The 15,824-nt window shown below is 44.6% G+C and overlaps 1 protein-coding gene across 1 annotated transcript in view; it reads right to left on the reverse strand.

Annotated features, from left to right (window-relative positions):
* Positions 1-11,380: 11,380 nt before the first annotated feature.
* The window catches only part of CNPY3 (canopy FGF signaling regulator 3), a 14,514-nt gene continuing 10,070 nt past the window's right edge, over positions 11,381-15,824 (reverse strand). The window contains exons 3-6 of the mRNA XM_007936238.1: positions 15,400-15,496; positions 12,304-12,426; positions 11,945-12,062; positions 11,381-11,604 (exon numbers count right to left, since the gene is read on the reverse strand). Of these exons, the coding sequence (XP_007934429.1) occupies positions 11,381-11,604; positions 11,945-12,062; positions 12,304-12,426; positions 15,400-15,496 (562 nt within the window). The remainder of the gene's footprint in view (positions 11,605-11,944; positions 12,063-12,303; positions 12,427-15,399; positions 15,497-15,824) is intronic.

Below are 15,824 nucleotides of genomic sequence, written 5' to 3' on the forward strand. Positions count from 1 at the left end.
GTCTTTTCCGCAGGCTCCTGTGTCAGCGCTGTCCTCGACACAGAGGGACACTGTGCTGCTCATCAAGCTTTCATAGTTTTCTCTTTGAAAATCAAACAAGTTAGAAGAAAACAAAATGCACCCTGGATACTCCAGCATTTGTAAACAGTAAAAAATGCTGAAAGAATGGGCTGAAGAGAATGGCCAACTCCCTCCTAACTCTTGGTTGCCAGGGCAAAGGAGGCTATGCCACGCTTTACTCCCTGAATGACTGCAGGAGCCTCTTCGGCTCCTCACCATGGACTTCACTCCTCCTGCATCACAGCCCATCCCACCCTCACATCAGAACCAGGTCTGTCCAGTGCTACAGTTCAGGACACATCCTCTCTACACAAGGCTCTCTGCCAATGGTCTCTTTCTCTAGTTCATCTTCATCCCTTGTCAACTTGACTCTAGCTGAAGAGAAATCAAGGTGGAAGAGTGGGGTAAGCAGGAGAGGAAGTTTATGAATGATGTTCTCAAAAGCAGAACTCCTGTGCTACATATTCTAATAGCTAATATTTAACAGGTGCTTCCCACTTGCCAGGGTTTGTACTTTACGGGCTGTGTGCAATATATTATTTTCCCTCATGGCAACACCAAGAAGTGGACAGTAGCAGGTCACAGATGAGAAAACTAAGACACAGCCAGCAAGGGGACAGCAAGTGCAGACCAAAACTGCCTAACTCAATGCCCATGTTTTTAGCCACTGACGTAAAATGCCTCAGCCTCCAGATGTTCCCAATTTGGGCTAAAAGAAGAGCAGTGTCTCCAGCTGACAGTTTGTGAAGGAGCAGATGGCGGAGGAGGACAGGGTCAATGACAGCATGCTGATAGCTCGAGGGATGGGGCTGTGGCAGGTGTTCCTGTCATAGCTGCGAGGGGCAACCCATGATGTCCTGACTCTGCAGGAGGGGCTGAACATGGAGGTGTAAGGAGACTACCGCTACCTTCACATGAACTGTCCTGGCTTCATCCTCCAATGGCCATGTTCTTCACGGCCCTTGGTCTGCCACCACTTTGGATAAGGGAGAAAAGGCACATTCATGAGCCCTCTCTGTCCACTCCTTTAAGAACGTTCGCCTTAGGGCATCAAGGGACCACTTGGGGCAAGGACTAGGGCATGGGAAGCAACTGAGGAGGCCTCAGAATCTGCCCCAACAAATTGTATGGTGTTTATGTGATTTTGATCTCTTCAATTTCAATGATGTGTGCCAGCTGGCCAGGGCCGTTCCAGGTCCTAGCACAGAGAGATGGCCTGGTGCAAAGGCAATTGGCCCGCTTCTTTTCACTGTCTTGGTCAGTCAAAGAGCCTGGATACAGTCTTCCTTAGTGTACTGCAAATCCCTAAATCAGCACACTGCTTCATCAGAGAAATCGCTAAATAAAATCAAGGACCAGTAATAAAAGTTCATGGACTACACTCATTTAAAAAATATTTTTAAAATTTGTAAAATAAAAATAAACTGTTACATAAATAAATAAATAATATAAATGCTGGTAGTAAGTTAGGATTTAAAAAATTACAGATTGTGAGTAGCTTACTTCCATTTCAAAGACAAGATTTATGTTTTTTTAAAATGTTGAGCTCATAGTCTACATGAAATGTCATGGCTTTTGTTTCTACTTTTTTTTTTTAACTTCTAATTATCGAAAGCATGTTTTCTTTTTTAAAAAATTTTATTGTGATTTGGGTGAAAATTTACAGAGCAAACTCATTTTCCCATACAGCAGCATACACATTTTGTTTCATGATACTGATTGCAATTCCCCACAATGTAACAGCTCTCTTTCCACTTCCTCCCAAAAGGTTACCTTTTCCCAGTGTCCTTCCCTCCCAAAGTGCACTCCTGGCCCCCCCCCTCCAGCCATCTCCCTGTGCAAACACTACCCTTCTGTTCTCCCACAATTGATTGATCGATGAATTGACCGCTCCAAGGAGTATATCTATCTGATGTAAATGTTCACCCCACATGCCTGTCTGTTGTTTGGCTGGAAGACACAGGAGTAAGTTCAGTTCCAGACCTGAAGGGTAACTAGAGGCCATAGTCTCAGGGGTCTCCACAGGCTCTATCAGACCAGCAAACCTGGTCTTTAATTTCTTTCTTTCTTTTTTTTAAAATAATTTTGAGAAAAAGCATATTTTCTTCTCTTGACCATAAATTGCTTGCCCTTAAGCACCTTTTTAACGTCCACATAACGGTCAATTGAGTGGATGTGTTGTGACTTGTTTAATCATTTCCCAAGTTTTGAACATTCAAATACTGAAATGAATTTATAGTTTAACTTAATTGAAAATAAGAATAAATAATATTTTAAATATATAAAACTTATTATTTGGAATTGGCTGAAAAGACTAAATACTTCATCTCCAAATATGTAATACATTTGCAAAAAGGACTTTAGTTTGGGAATATGGCTGCAGATGGACAAATTCCAAGGCAGTTCCTCCCTGAGGACCAGGAATGGATTACCCACTAAGCAAGGTAAGCACTGTTAGAATCAATAAAACAAAGGCACCAGTTGTCTAAAGCAAATACCCATAGGTGCCAAGCAGCAGGACAGAAGGAAATGCAAGCACCACAGTGGAAGCAAACCAGCATGGTACTATATGAAACTGATACCATTCTATAAATTTTGTATACAATAACAATTACATTTTCCTTTTCATTTTGGATGAATCAGGTATAACCTCATATTCAGTTCTCTCTCCTTGGCCATATAAGAACATGCCAATGGCACTATAATCACATGACTCATAACTGGTCCTGCTGAAAGCGAACCAAATTTTGCCTTCAGGTTGCGCATACCCTTGTATTTGTATCATGTTCTTTGCAATCACTTTTATTCCTCACCCCTTATCCAGCATCAGCATTAGTCCATGAACTGTGAAGATGCAGTATCACAAGTGAGTGAGCAAGTTTTTAAGTATTATTTCAAAAATACTCATGGAGGTCTGTGAAGGGACTGCCAACAAACATGATATGACAAACAAATGAAATTATTTCTGACAGCTTTAGAAGTGCTATTTCTTTCCACTATTTCTGACCTAAAAAATATGTTCCAAACAACTTTTTTTACTTACTAATTTTCAAACATAAATTGTTGTGTTAATGTCTGAATTTAAGTGTAAATTTTATTTTCTAAATTTTACTTGTTTTATAAATTGTATTTATTTTCAATGACTCAAACTATTTGCTACCAAATTTAAAAAGTGACATAAGGTATTATCTGGGTAAAATGAAATGGCAACAACTAAGTGGAGTGCAAAACTGAAAGCTCACAGAAGATGAAAGAAAAGGGTTTTTGAATCCCTAAAGACAATTCCAAAATTAACTTCCTTTTTAAAATGTAATGAATCAGAAGAGACTTCCTCTGTTGAATGCTTGAGTTTAATGGATACAAATCATTGTGCTAGTACTGCTAGTGCTGAAATTACTAAAAGCAATAGAAAAATAACAGAATTTGTTCCAAATGCTGCATCCATTCCTTGCTGTGGGGGGGTGGGGAGTTAATAATGGTATAGAAAGGAGAACTACTGTAGACTCTGAAATTGTCACATCTGCAGACCCCATAAAAACAGAAATACAGATCCTGTTTATGGAATAATTTTTCTAATGATATAAATTATTGGATTGAAAGAGGGCCAAATGACTGTCAGCATCTCAGTAGACCATTTGAAAATTCATATAGAAAATGTCTATGGTAAACAAACAAGTTTCTGTAGCCATAATATATTTCTAGGGTGCAAAGCTAATGATGAAAATTGTAAGACAGAGTAGCTACTATATTCTCCATCAGTCAGCTTTGTATATGTTTTGTATTTGTTTTGTTTGCAAATATTCAGTCCTAAATCATTTCATTCTCAATTTGCTATGGATAGATTTAGTGATTGGTGCAACTCAAGTATGATGGATAAACATTAAGACAGTTCAATTCACAGAGACTGTTGTCATATCTAATCTGAAGACATAGTTTTGGTTTAACTCATGACCTGGAAATACAAACTAATGAAGACTGTCAGTACTGGAAAGCTGTTTTGCAACATGTTGTTGCCATCATTAAAACAAATGCTGAATGTGGACTGTGTTTTCAAGGAAGAAAGGAAATGTTTGGGTCCCCGCAAAATGGAAATTTTTTTTGGTTTAATTAAACTTGCTGCTCAGTGTGATACAATTTTAGCAGATCACATCTCAAAATATGGTAGCACAGGAAAGGACAATCCATCATATATGTCTAAAACAATGTATGAAGAATTAATAAACTTAATATGTGATAACATTTGAGAAATCATTTTCAGTGGAATAAGTATAGCTTGATATTTCACTTTGTCTATAGATTTCACTCCTGATCTTTCTGATACTGATCAGCTAAGTACTGTTTTAAGAATTTTATCTCCACCAGATGGAAAAACTTATCAAGTGATTTATCACTTTACTAGCTTAAAAGTCATACCGATGAAGGAATTGCAAATCAAATACTTCACTACTTATGTGAAGTTTTCAAAATCTAAGTGCAGAGATCAATCCTATGACAATGCTGCCAGTATGTTAGGATGTTATAAAGGCATGCAACAGAAAATGTTAGAACATAAAGAATATGCCATTTTCATACCACGTGCTACACATTCAATCTTCTAGGATGTTGCAGTAGATTGTTGTCTGCAAGCAACTGATTTTTTTCCTACTGTTCAGTTACTCTACACATTATTTGCTGTCTCTATTCAGTGATGGGAAGTTCTTAAAACATATTTAGTCAATGATTGATTATTAAGATGTCTAATACACATTGGAAAGAACATGCTATATCAGCGAGGGCAATCCTTAGATTCTAGATGCCTTGGAAAATATTGCTGAAGACCAGACACAAAAAGAAGATGCCAAAGGAGAAGCAGAGAACATTGCCAACTAAAGGCAAACAGTACAGTATAAGAGAAGATTTTGAAATTTTTGAAAACACACTGCAGTGCAGTGAATTACTTAAGTAATTGGCTCTTAAGTAATATGGCTCTTCTAGCCATGGTCTTCATGGCTTCCACCAGATGATTGGATGAAACTATGGAAATGTGAGGTGCTGTGGCCCACAAAAAAGATTGGATAGCTTATCAATAATGTAAATAAGTTACATGACATCCTTGTTGGGGAGGGACTATGCAAATAAGGTATATGAAACTCTAAAATGGGGATTGGTCAGTTTTGCCATCTGCTAGACTTAAAATGAGCCATCCTATAGAAAGAAAAGGGGGAAATCTCACTACCATCCAGAAAGAAGAGCCAGGAGTGGAGGGCATCCTTTGGAACCAAGATCCTTGCACTGAAGCTTCTTGAGCTAGGAGCTGAGACGGTGAGAGATGGTGGGAAGTGGCAGCAGCAAAGGCAGCAGAATCGAGACTGGCATGAGGCAGAGTAGTGGGCTTCCCAGCCCCCAGAGCAAGAAAGCTGAGTGCCTCTCATCAGGAAGCTTAGTGCTGGAGTGGGGTGCCTCTCTGGGCACCTGTCAGCAGAGCTAAAAGAGCTTTACAAAACTTTCCCAAGCAGGGCAGAGGACAAGGGGCTACAGGGCTGAGAAGCCAAGGCCAGAAAAAACTGTGCTTATGACATGGCTGAAAAGCTATACTAATTGAAGAACTGTATCCCGAGTTATTTCTGATACTGAATTGTAACCTCTTATTTCCCTAATAGTAGCTCTGGTAGTATAGTGCCTAAGGCACTTGACTGCTAACCGGACGGCTGGTGGTTCAAACCCACCAGCCACTCCTCAGAAGGAAGACAATCTACTTCTGTAGTGATACTGCCTCGGAAACCCAAGGAGGGGGTCGCTATAAGTTGGGTCCAACTCGAAGGCATATAACAACAACAACAACATTTCCCTAATAAGTCTCATAATCATGAATATTGTCTGTGAGTTCTGTGTGGCTGACAATAATTAATTGTTGAATTAATTATTAAATCCAGCAAAGAAGTAGAGAGTGCTGCTGGGAGAGAATTGGTAAAAAGGTTGGAGGGTAGTGGCATGTGTGACCTCCACCTCATAGGAATCAGCATTGGGCTGTGGAAGCTGATGGTGATCCTTCTTCCCTCTTGTGAAGTTAGAGGAGGTCAGATGCCACCCTCACAACCTTTTTGCAACAACAAAACAAATACTGCCAAATACTGATTATCAAGCAGTTCACCCATCACAGAAGCATTAGAAAAAAAAACAAAGTAAATGATGGAAGTGCTCCAGAAGTATCAATTGATGTGCCAGAGATCAATTTTATGTAACCACATACTACACCATCATTGACACACTTGAATCTTGCATGAAAAGAAGGATGAAAATGTATGAAGTTCTTTCAAATAGATTTTCCTGCTTAAACAATTTGGATATGACTGATGAAGAATTCATGAAAGAATCCAAGAAATTAGTGCAGGCTTATCCTGATGACTTAAATATAGACATTTACAGAGAAGTACAACAATTTGATTCTTATATGAGAACTAAATTTATAGATTCAGGAAAGACAAATTTCATGTGGGCATGTGTGATTCCACTGTGGAAGATAAAATAGAATGTGTATTTTCCAATGTTGAAATTGCTTTATGTGTATTCCTAACTTTAATGATGACAGACTGCATGAAAGAATGCTCATTTTTGTCTTTAGAGTCTCAAAAATCCTCAGTGTACAATGATTCAAGAAAGATTGGATTCATTATTTTTATTATGTATGGAAGTAGATATTGTTTGGCAACTTAACTGTGAGGAAATAATTGAAGAATTTATAAGAGCAAAGAACAGAAAAAGAAATGGTTTTAATTATAACATGTTAGAGATGAAAGAGCTATATCTAAAAATAAAATATAGTAATTTGTTGTAATATGTTTTCTGAGCGTTAAATTTTCTTGCATGAAAAGTCTCTGGGAAGGCTTTCTGTGTCAGTTCTGAATGTTCTTGTCTCCTTTCAACATCTGTGGGTTCAGAGTTTCTAAGAGATCTCCATGTGTTTTGATCTTCTCTTGAGTCTAGGAGCTTCTCAGCACAGGGACCCCACGTCAAAAGGACATAACTACACTCCCAGCTCTTTCTTGGTGGTGAAGCGCTCCCTCCCTCTCCAAGGTAAATCATTTTTCTCTAAGATAGAAACTCCCCTTACATCTGATCAGTGCTGTGACCTGCGGCTTGCATCCTACTTTAATCCGCTTACAACTAATTGGCTGATCACATCATTACTTCCAAACCACTGAGAATCATGGTCAAGCTAAGTTGACACCTATTTTTGTGGGACACACTTCACTCCATGACACCTGGTAACAGGTTAGACACTGCTCATTGAAGCAGGCCGATTTAGTATATGCCATCAGTTCTCAATGAGATGGAGAGTGAACTTTGTATTTGGGGACTATAGTGATGCAGGGCTGCTGTAAACATGTGCGCTGCACAAGGGCTCCACTTTTTTTCCTATTTTAACCATATTTGTTTATTTAAGGGCTCCACATTTAAGGGGCTCCATTCACATTGAAAACTTTATAGGCATGTGTATTTATTATTGTACATTTTTCTGGCAAATAGTCTATTACTCTAACACAGCTTATATTTAAACAGCTTTCTAATAGATGGAAGTCAAATGTGTAAAGAGCACCCTTAACATGCACAGAGGTGTTGCATGGAGTTGCCACCCAGGAACTTGGAAGCAAGAAGAGAAGCTTGCCTTGTATGCACTGCCCTTTAAAACTAATACACACAGGCCCTGATGCAGCCACCTCTGAGACTAGAACCCAGCCCCTGAAACTCAACAGTATCCCTGCCTGTGGTTCGTTTAACCACTGAACTGGAACAAACTGGCCTGTGGTTTGTCCCCTTGCCTTTGTGGGTCTGGCTGATGGAATTCTCCTTTAGAGGTAGATCCATTCTGAGGTTCTGACAAGTTGGATTTCTAAAGACAAGACCTTGACCCACTGTGACCAGTGGGTCCAGTCCTCTTTACCGGACCCCTGAGGGCCTTCAGCAGGTCCCCCACCTGCAGCCAGGGGAGGTGTGAGGTGGAGTCTCAGCCTTGGCCTCTGGCTGTGAAGGCACAGCTCCCTGGGGCCTTCCTTTTATACTGGAAGCAGTGCCTGGAAGAAAGCCCTGGTTATCAACATCTGAAAAACCAGCCACTGACAACCCTATGGAGCTATTTTGGTTACCTGCTTGCTCTAACAGGAATATACCACAAATGTGTGGTCTTAACAAACAGGGCTTTATTCTTTTACAATTTAGGAGACTAGAAGCCAAGTTCAAAGTACCAGCTCTATAGGCTAGGTGAAAGCTCCCTGACCTTGGGCTTCAGCTCTGCCTCTTGCTCTTGGCCCACAGGCAGCTGTTGGCTGCTGAGGCTAAGAAGTCCAAAATTGACAAATAAAATGGCACAGTCCCAATATTAGCAAACAGCATGGCAGGACACTAAGTTCAAGTCCAGAGACAGTTTTAAGATCGGCAGGAAACATGGCAGGCTGCTGAATGAAGACTCAGCTACATACAGGATCCAAATGTGCCAAAAAGCTTCAGAGACTTTTGTCAACACTCTCCTTACAAACTGGAAGCAGACCACATCCCTAAGGCAGCTACTCAACTGCTCACTGCAGATTCCACCATGGAGTTGACTGCCAGTCTCATCATGGGGAATCACTACATCCAGCTGACCAGCTACTCAAAACCAGGCCCAGCCAAGTTGACACATAACCTCAACTACCATGGAGCCCAGTTCTACTCTGATATACATGAAGTCACCCTGAGTCAGAATCAACTTGACAGCAACAGGTTAAATTGCCAGATGCTGCTTGAGCCTTTCTCCTGGCGAAGGGGGTACCAGCCGGTCACATCATAAGAATCATGAGAGATGCTTAAGAATACAGTCTTAGGTCTCCAACCATCTGTGTGTTTAACAAGCATCCCGGGTGACTCTCATGTCCAAGCAAGCTTAGTAAACCATTTTAGTAGGGGGCTGAGATCGGATTAACTTAGGATCAGGTGGTCCCCTCACCTTATCAGAGGGAAGATGTGGGGGAAAATGGGACTCAATAGGCAAGTTCAAAACGACTTATGGTGGGGTGCAATAAGGAAATCCTTTGGAAGCCAGATCCTGCCTCTGCCTTTTCTGGGCTGGGCCAGGTGCAGCTGCCTGTTGGGGTGGGCTGGGTGGGAGAGCTAGTTGAGTATGCAAAATACCTGGCCCTTGGGAGGGGGAAAGGGCACGTCATCCAGCAGCCACAGGTCAAAGAGCAAAGCAGGGCAATGCTGCCTGCCCTCAGGACTGGGATTGGGCCATGAGGCCAACACCCTGGTAAGGGGACAGGCCTTTGCCCCATCCTATCTTAAGGATCAATGAAGCTCTGGAGACAGGCAAACCAGGCACTGAAATGCTGTGAGTGGGTTAGTGACAAAATGAGGGGAGATCAGAGACAGGTCACCAAATCCTAGACAGCCCAAGGGGCTGCAAATGATTGCCCACCCTGGGTCCAGCTCCTACCCCACCTCAGCCATCTCTTATGCTCAGAACAAAGTCCAGAGGGGGACCTGAGTCTAGATTGGGATCTCCCTGCCAACCAGCATCATCCTCGATCGCCCTAGTTCAAAGACTCAAGAGGAAAAAAACTTCCAATTTGCTCCACAATGGTCAAGGCTGCCTTAACTTGGAGGAAGGGGAAGAGGGGTCAAGCCCAAATTGAGTAGGTCTCTCACCCCGAGTTCAGACTCCAAGTCCTCTTTATTGGAGGAGGGACTTCAGCAGGTCCTCCACCTGCAGCCAGGGGAGGTATGAGGTGGAGGTCTCAGTCTCAGCCTCTGACTATGAAGGCACAGCTTCCTGGGGCCATCCTATGGTCTCCCTCCAAGAAGCAAAAGTTGCTTCCTATTTTCTTTTTAAAAGAGCCTTGTTGGTGGGTTGTGGGTTAGAGCCAAGAAATCAAACCAGTTCAACATGAATTACACTTTCAGTGACAGATGGTGGGAAGAGGTCCCAGTACCTGTGAAGTAGTGGAAAATACAATGGACTTTTCTAATGTGAAAACTTAAAGCTGAGTGTACCAGTCTCCAGGTGTACCACTTATTAGCAGTAGGGCTTTGGGTACTTCTTTGACTTGACCCCCAGTTTCCTTTTATAAAGTAGAATTAAGACAATTCACTTCACAAGTGCATTGAAACACTGGGAAAAGTACAACTGTCATCACTACTTCTCCTAATGGCCCTGATCTCTGCCCTGGGGACTGAAAGGGGAGGGACCTGAACCTCCCACCTCTTCTCCCCAGAGGCCAGCCTTTCCTTCCTCCCCTGGCCTCAGGGAACGTGGTATAACCAAGTGGTGGTGGTGGGGGACTGAGCCTCCCCTCAGACTCCAGCTGGGAAAAGCAGAGTGATCATGTGTGGTCATTGGGGAACAAGGTCCAAGACTAACAGGAAGGGCAAGGTGGATGTGGGAGGGAGAGGGGGACAGGTAGGGTAACCAGTAAACAGTTTACACAACAAACGTGAAGGCCTTAGGGGAGGAGAGGCGGGAGGGAGGGAAGGGAAAGACAGCAAGCAGCCGTCCAGGCCACAAAGGAGGCCCTGCTGCCAGGGAGCAGATGGGGAGGGCATGGGGAACTCTGTGAGAAGGAGGGCAGCTGTGATGGTTGCCTCTGCCTCGTGAGGTTACGCTAGGGGACCCACTCAGGGCACTGTGCTGGGTTTCACCTCCTCATCCCAAAACAACTCTGGGCCTCTCTGGCCTTGCTGTTCCTGATAGCTGGCAGGTTCTGGGGGCAGCCTCTCCACCCTTAGCCCCCAAGGCTGAGAAAAAGTGAGGGTCAGGAAGGAGTGAAAAAAGGCTCCAGACACCCTGAGGGGCTGAAGAGGACTCAGAAACCGGGACAAAAAAGGCCAAAAGGATTTTACTCTACACACTGCACTGTGAGTCCCAGGGAGGAGGGCCAGAAGAGCGCAAGGTGTCCACAGGAGGGGTCAGCAGGGAAGTGGAGCTGTGGGTGCTGCAGTCTTGCTTCCCTATGAGTGAGGCATGGGGACTGGAGGCTCAGCGTTCTTCCTCTAGGCTCCAGTCCTGATGCCCAGCTCCAAGCCTGTCCCTCCTGAGTTCACATGACAGTCCTTGGCAGTCCTGAAACTGCAGTTCTGAAACCACTCAAGCCTGCTCAAGCCTGTGTCAGGAGAGACGCTTGGCGGAGGAGAGAGGCTGGGCCCAGGCTGACCGCTACCGCTCTTCAGTTCTTCCTGGGGCTGTGGCTTCCTTGGCAGGGAGGAACCAAGGCAGGGAGGAACCTGTGGGCTGCCAGAGCTGTGCCCCAGCCTCTTCAGCTTCCATGTCAGGTGTCTCTGTTACACCCTCGGTACAGGGGACACTGGGTTAGGCTCAAAGCTCATCAGGGGGGCTATGTGTGAGGGGGGATGCTTTCTGGATGCCCTCCTCCTCCTCGGGGCCAGGGTCTCCCTCCAGGCCACCCAGGTCCTTCCTCTGTTTGCTGCTGCTGCTCCTGCTGCCCAAGGCCTTGGCCTTGCTACCCTTCTTCTTTGACTTCTTTCCTCCCAGGGCGGCTGTGTCCCCCTTCTTGCCAGACCACCGCTCTGCCAGGCAACCTGGGGTGAGGAGGGAAGAGTCCTCACAGAGGTGCCTCAGGAGTGGCTTCCTGGGTGAGAAGCACTCACTGGGGAGCAACTGGAACTGGTGCCCACCTCCTCCCTCACTGTGGCCAGCAGGCCCCTCTGGGTATATCTTCGTGGTCCACCTGCTTTTCTGCACCTGGTCCCAGTGCCTCTTACCTCACTATGTCTCGTCCAGCTCCCTGAGGGCACAGATCCTATGATGCCCTCAATTTATTTCCCATCCTGTCTCTACCCACCTCCCCAGAGAGGAAGCCAACCGTAAAATCCTCCAGGACTACCTGCCTGCCCGCCCTCCCCCTCCCCTCAGACTCACTGGTGTCCTTTCCCTTGAGCACGTGGTTGGCACAGAGGAACTCCGTCAGGTCCTCCTCCTGGTGATTCCTGTACCAGTCCTCAATCACCTCCTCAAATTCCTCCACCAGCACATCACACTGTTAATTATAACGCATCACATTGGCAAAGCTCGTGCACCAGGCTACCTCATGGATGAACTCACTGAGCCTCACAACTCACTGCAAGATGGCAGGTGGCTGTGGTTCTCCTAAACACACAATGAAGCTGGGGAGGTGAAATGACTTGATGACTCACTTAGCTCTTGGTGGCCTTCCTCAGGCACAGTCCCAACCCCCACCCAGCCCTGTTGGGCACAGCACCCCTGAGAAGAGCCTGTACCTGCTTCTTGAGGTCAGCCACCTCTGCTGAGGTTTCATTCCACAGCTCGTAGGGGATGTCCATCACCACCTTGACTCCTTTGTGCACCAGGTTGTGTAGGGTCTCAAAGGTCTCTGACATGCCCTGGAAGAGGTAGCCAGACACGGAAGGCAGAGCTACCTTCTCTTCATCCCGCCCTCCTCTCCTGGTGGGGCTGGAAGCCCGGAAGACCTAGCTCTAAGAAGTGAACTCTAAGGCTTCTCACACTTGATGTTATCATTCATTCTCTCCTCTTTCAGATCCACCTCTCACAACCATGCGCACGCATGCGTGCGCGCGCGCTCACACACACGTCCTGCCTCCTCACATTTCATCCCTTTAAAGAGATCTAGTGTTGTCCTCAGGCTCTACCTTTTAGCCTTTGAATTTATACCCCTTTTCTAGGAAATAAAAGCTATTCCTAGCCCTTTTCCCTCCCTGTGGCTGGGCACACTCACTTCCCTCTATCCAGGCCCACGCCTTGCTCTGATGTCTTCCTAGGGCTTGTGTCTTTCCTTGGTGTGAACAGGGCACAGCTGAGGCAAGGGAGATCCTTTATAGTGAATAATATAATAAAGAATAATGAAAATAAAGTTTTAAAGCTAAATGAATCTGTATTAAGATTTTTTTAATATAGTAGAAGGTATTCAAGCATCTTTCCACGCTACCCAGGTCTTCTCAGAGATAGCATACTATCTATTTATCTTTATCTTTCCAGAGTTAATTCATATAAGCAAACATATACATACAAATATATCCTTCCTTTTTGCATCATCAATAGTGCATCATACACATGATTCTGCACCTTGCTTTTTTCACATAACATCTTGGAGATAATTTCAGTTCAGTTCATAAAGAGCTAAACCTATTCTTTGTTTATATAGCTGCATAATATTCTATCAAATGGCTATACCAAAACCAAACTCATTGCCATGAGTCGATTTGACTCAAAGCAACCCCTCCTTGGGTTTCTGAGGCAGTATCTCTATGGAAATAGATTGTTCAATCTTCCTTCCAAGGAGCAGCTGGTGGGTTTGAACTGCTGGCCTTCTGGTTAACAGTCAAATGCCTTAGGCACTGCACCACCAGAGCTCCCTCAAATGGTTATAATATCCATTTACTTACTCCTCTACAGTGAAAATTCAGGTTGTTTTTAATCTTTTGCTGTGGAATGTTTTGCTTTTTTTCTTTATTTTAATCTCCTCTAAGTGGTCACGCTTTCCCTGTGTCCTTCCTGCCTATGTATTCCCGCCTCCCTACCTTTCTCCCTGTGCAAATGCTGCCCTTCTGATCGTCCATGGTAGGTTGTTCTAAGGAGTGCATCTCCTTGGTGTAGGTGTTCAGCTCGTAGACCTGTCATTTGGCTGAGAATTAAGCCACGGGAGTAAGTTCAATTCCAGGCCCAAAGGGTGACTAGGGGCCCTAGCCTTGGGAGTTTTATCAGTCTCTATCAGACCAGTAAGCCTGGTCTTTTGTATGATTTTAAGTTTTATTCCACATTTTTTGCCCCCTCTTATAGGATCTCCAATTTTGTTCCCTTTCCGAGCAGTTGGCATTCAGAAAGTGATTTTTTAAAGTTTTTATATTAAAGCAAACATGGGTTTAGTACTGAGTATAGCACAAAACTCACACAAATTTTAAAGATAAAATCTAAGATTTCAGCTGTTTTAGATTGTACCCTGAAGTACCGTAGGGATTTATGACCCATCTCCTTTGCCAAAAGGGTACTTGGTGGAAAAATGTGAAGGCAACTTGCCTACTACGTGAAAGATACAAAGATAGATATAGGCCTTGTTAAGACACTCACTCACCAGGGAGAGCCACGTCTGTGCATACACAAGTGCATTACATGGGACACAGGCACCCTGGTGGAGTTCAGGTACTAGCCACGTAAGCCCAGAGGAAGGAATGGGCAATAACCACCCACCAAGTATCTTGTAACATTCCCTAACTTCCAAGCTTCTTCATATCCTGGGCCTTGCTCAGTTCTCCCTGTTCAAGTGCTTTAGGCCCCCAAGGGGATGCCACCCTGCAACATTTCTGCCTGTGTCTGAGACTGAGTGTGGTGTAGTAAATTACTCAGTGTGGCTTTTCTACCCGTAAGTCTTTGTAAACTCAGTGGTGGAATGAGCAACTGAGGAGCTCCCGATTATAAATGTTATCCACCTGGGGTATTTCTGTTGGGCGTGGCACAACGCAATGTTCTGGGAGGCTCGCTCTCTCTCAGGTGCTTAGAATTCTTATGCTATGATTGGCTAGTTTGGCCACTCTGCCAGGCTCAAAAGGAGGCCTCCTAGAGGCAGAGCTCTCTCTGACTGCTGGCTGAGGAAGATGTGCTGCTGAAAGAGACATATGCTTTTGAGAGACATGTGCTGCTGGGAAAGAGACGCAAGAGACACGCATTGCTGAGTGAGACACTGAGGGACACGCACTGCTGGAACAGAAACTGAGAGACTTGGCTGAGAGATGGTGGGCTGGGAGAGAGACTGAGCATTTTTCCTGAACTTGAATTGTAGGCTGGTGCTTCCCTAATAAACCCCATAATCTGTGAGTTGTGTGTGGCCACTGCAGTGAATTATCGAACCCAGGAGAGAGATGGTGGGTGCTTTGGGAGGAAGGGATGAAGGGAGGCAGCATGTCTGGCCTTGCAGTAATAGGCCTTGGGCTATTGATGGTGATTCTGTCTTCCTCTCGTGGGGTTAGAGGAGGTCAGAATATGTGGCCTCCCTGCCCTTCTTGCACTGAGGCAGGACCCTGATGGGCAGGCCATGATGGATGTGTTGCACTAAGTCATGCTAACCTACCTTGTGTCTCCCAAGACTATGGGCCTGAGTGCCTGAGTCCAGCGACTCATTCCCTCAAGGTGTTTGGTTATAGCTAAGAAGTTTTCATAACTTTGCCCCCTGTCTGCTCTACCATATTCATGGATACATTTGCAGCACAGATAAATACATATGCAGAGGCCAAGCAGGGTACCTCCCAGGGTGTGATCTTCAAATTGCCCCAACACCAAATAGACACACTTAGATATACAGAGGTCCCAGCCCCAGAGGGAGAAAGGACAAGCACAAACCCAACCTTGGCGAACCGGTTGCTGCCGGTCCTCTCCTTGTGCAGGCTATAGTCCAGGAGCCTCTTGCAGATGGTCTCAGTGACTTCGATTAACCGTAAATCCCTGCCGAGACAGCAGCACAGAGGAACTGAGTTCCTCCCCTCCTAGCCCCAGCAGGTTAGTGGTCCGTCCCTCCAGCCCTGCTGCCCCAACACCTGCGCATCTCACCAACGGGAAGTCAGAGCTGGAAGGAAGATAGGTCATCTGGTCTGGGGGCTCTGAAATGCTGGAACACAGACCAGAGAGACAAAATTTTAACGGGTCTAAGGCAAAATAAGGAAAATAAGGAATTTTTTATAAAGCTAAATTAATCTGTATTTAGATTTTTTAATAAAATAAAAAGTATTCAATTTTGATTTCATTACAGTTGATGGGAATTTTGTTGTTTTTT

This window comes from Orycteropus afer, unplaced genomic scaffold (assembly GCF_000298275.1).
Source record: "Orycteropus afer afer isolate SDZICR_OR568_19922 unplaced genomic scaffold, OryAfe1.0 scaffold00034, whole genome shotgun sequence".
In the NCBI taxonomy this organism is placed as follows: Eukaryota; Metazoa; Chordata; class Mammalia; order Tubulidentata; family Orycteropodidae; genus Orycteropus; species Orycteropus afer.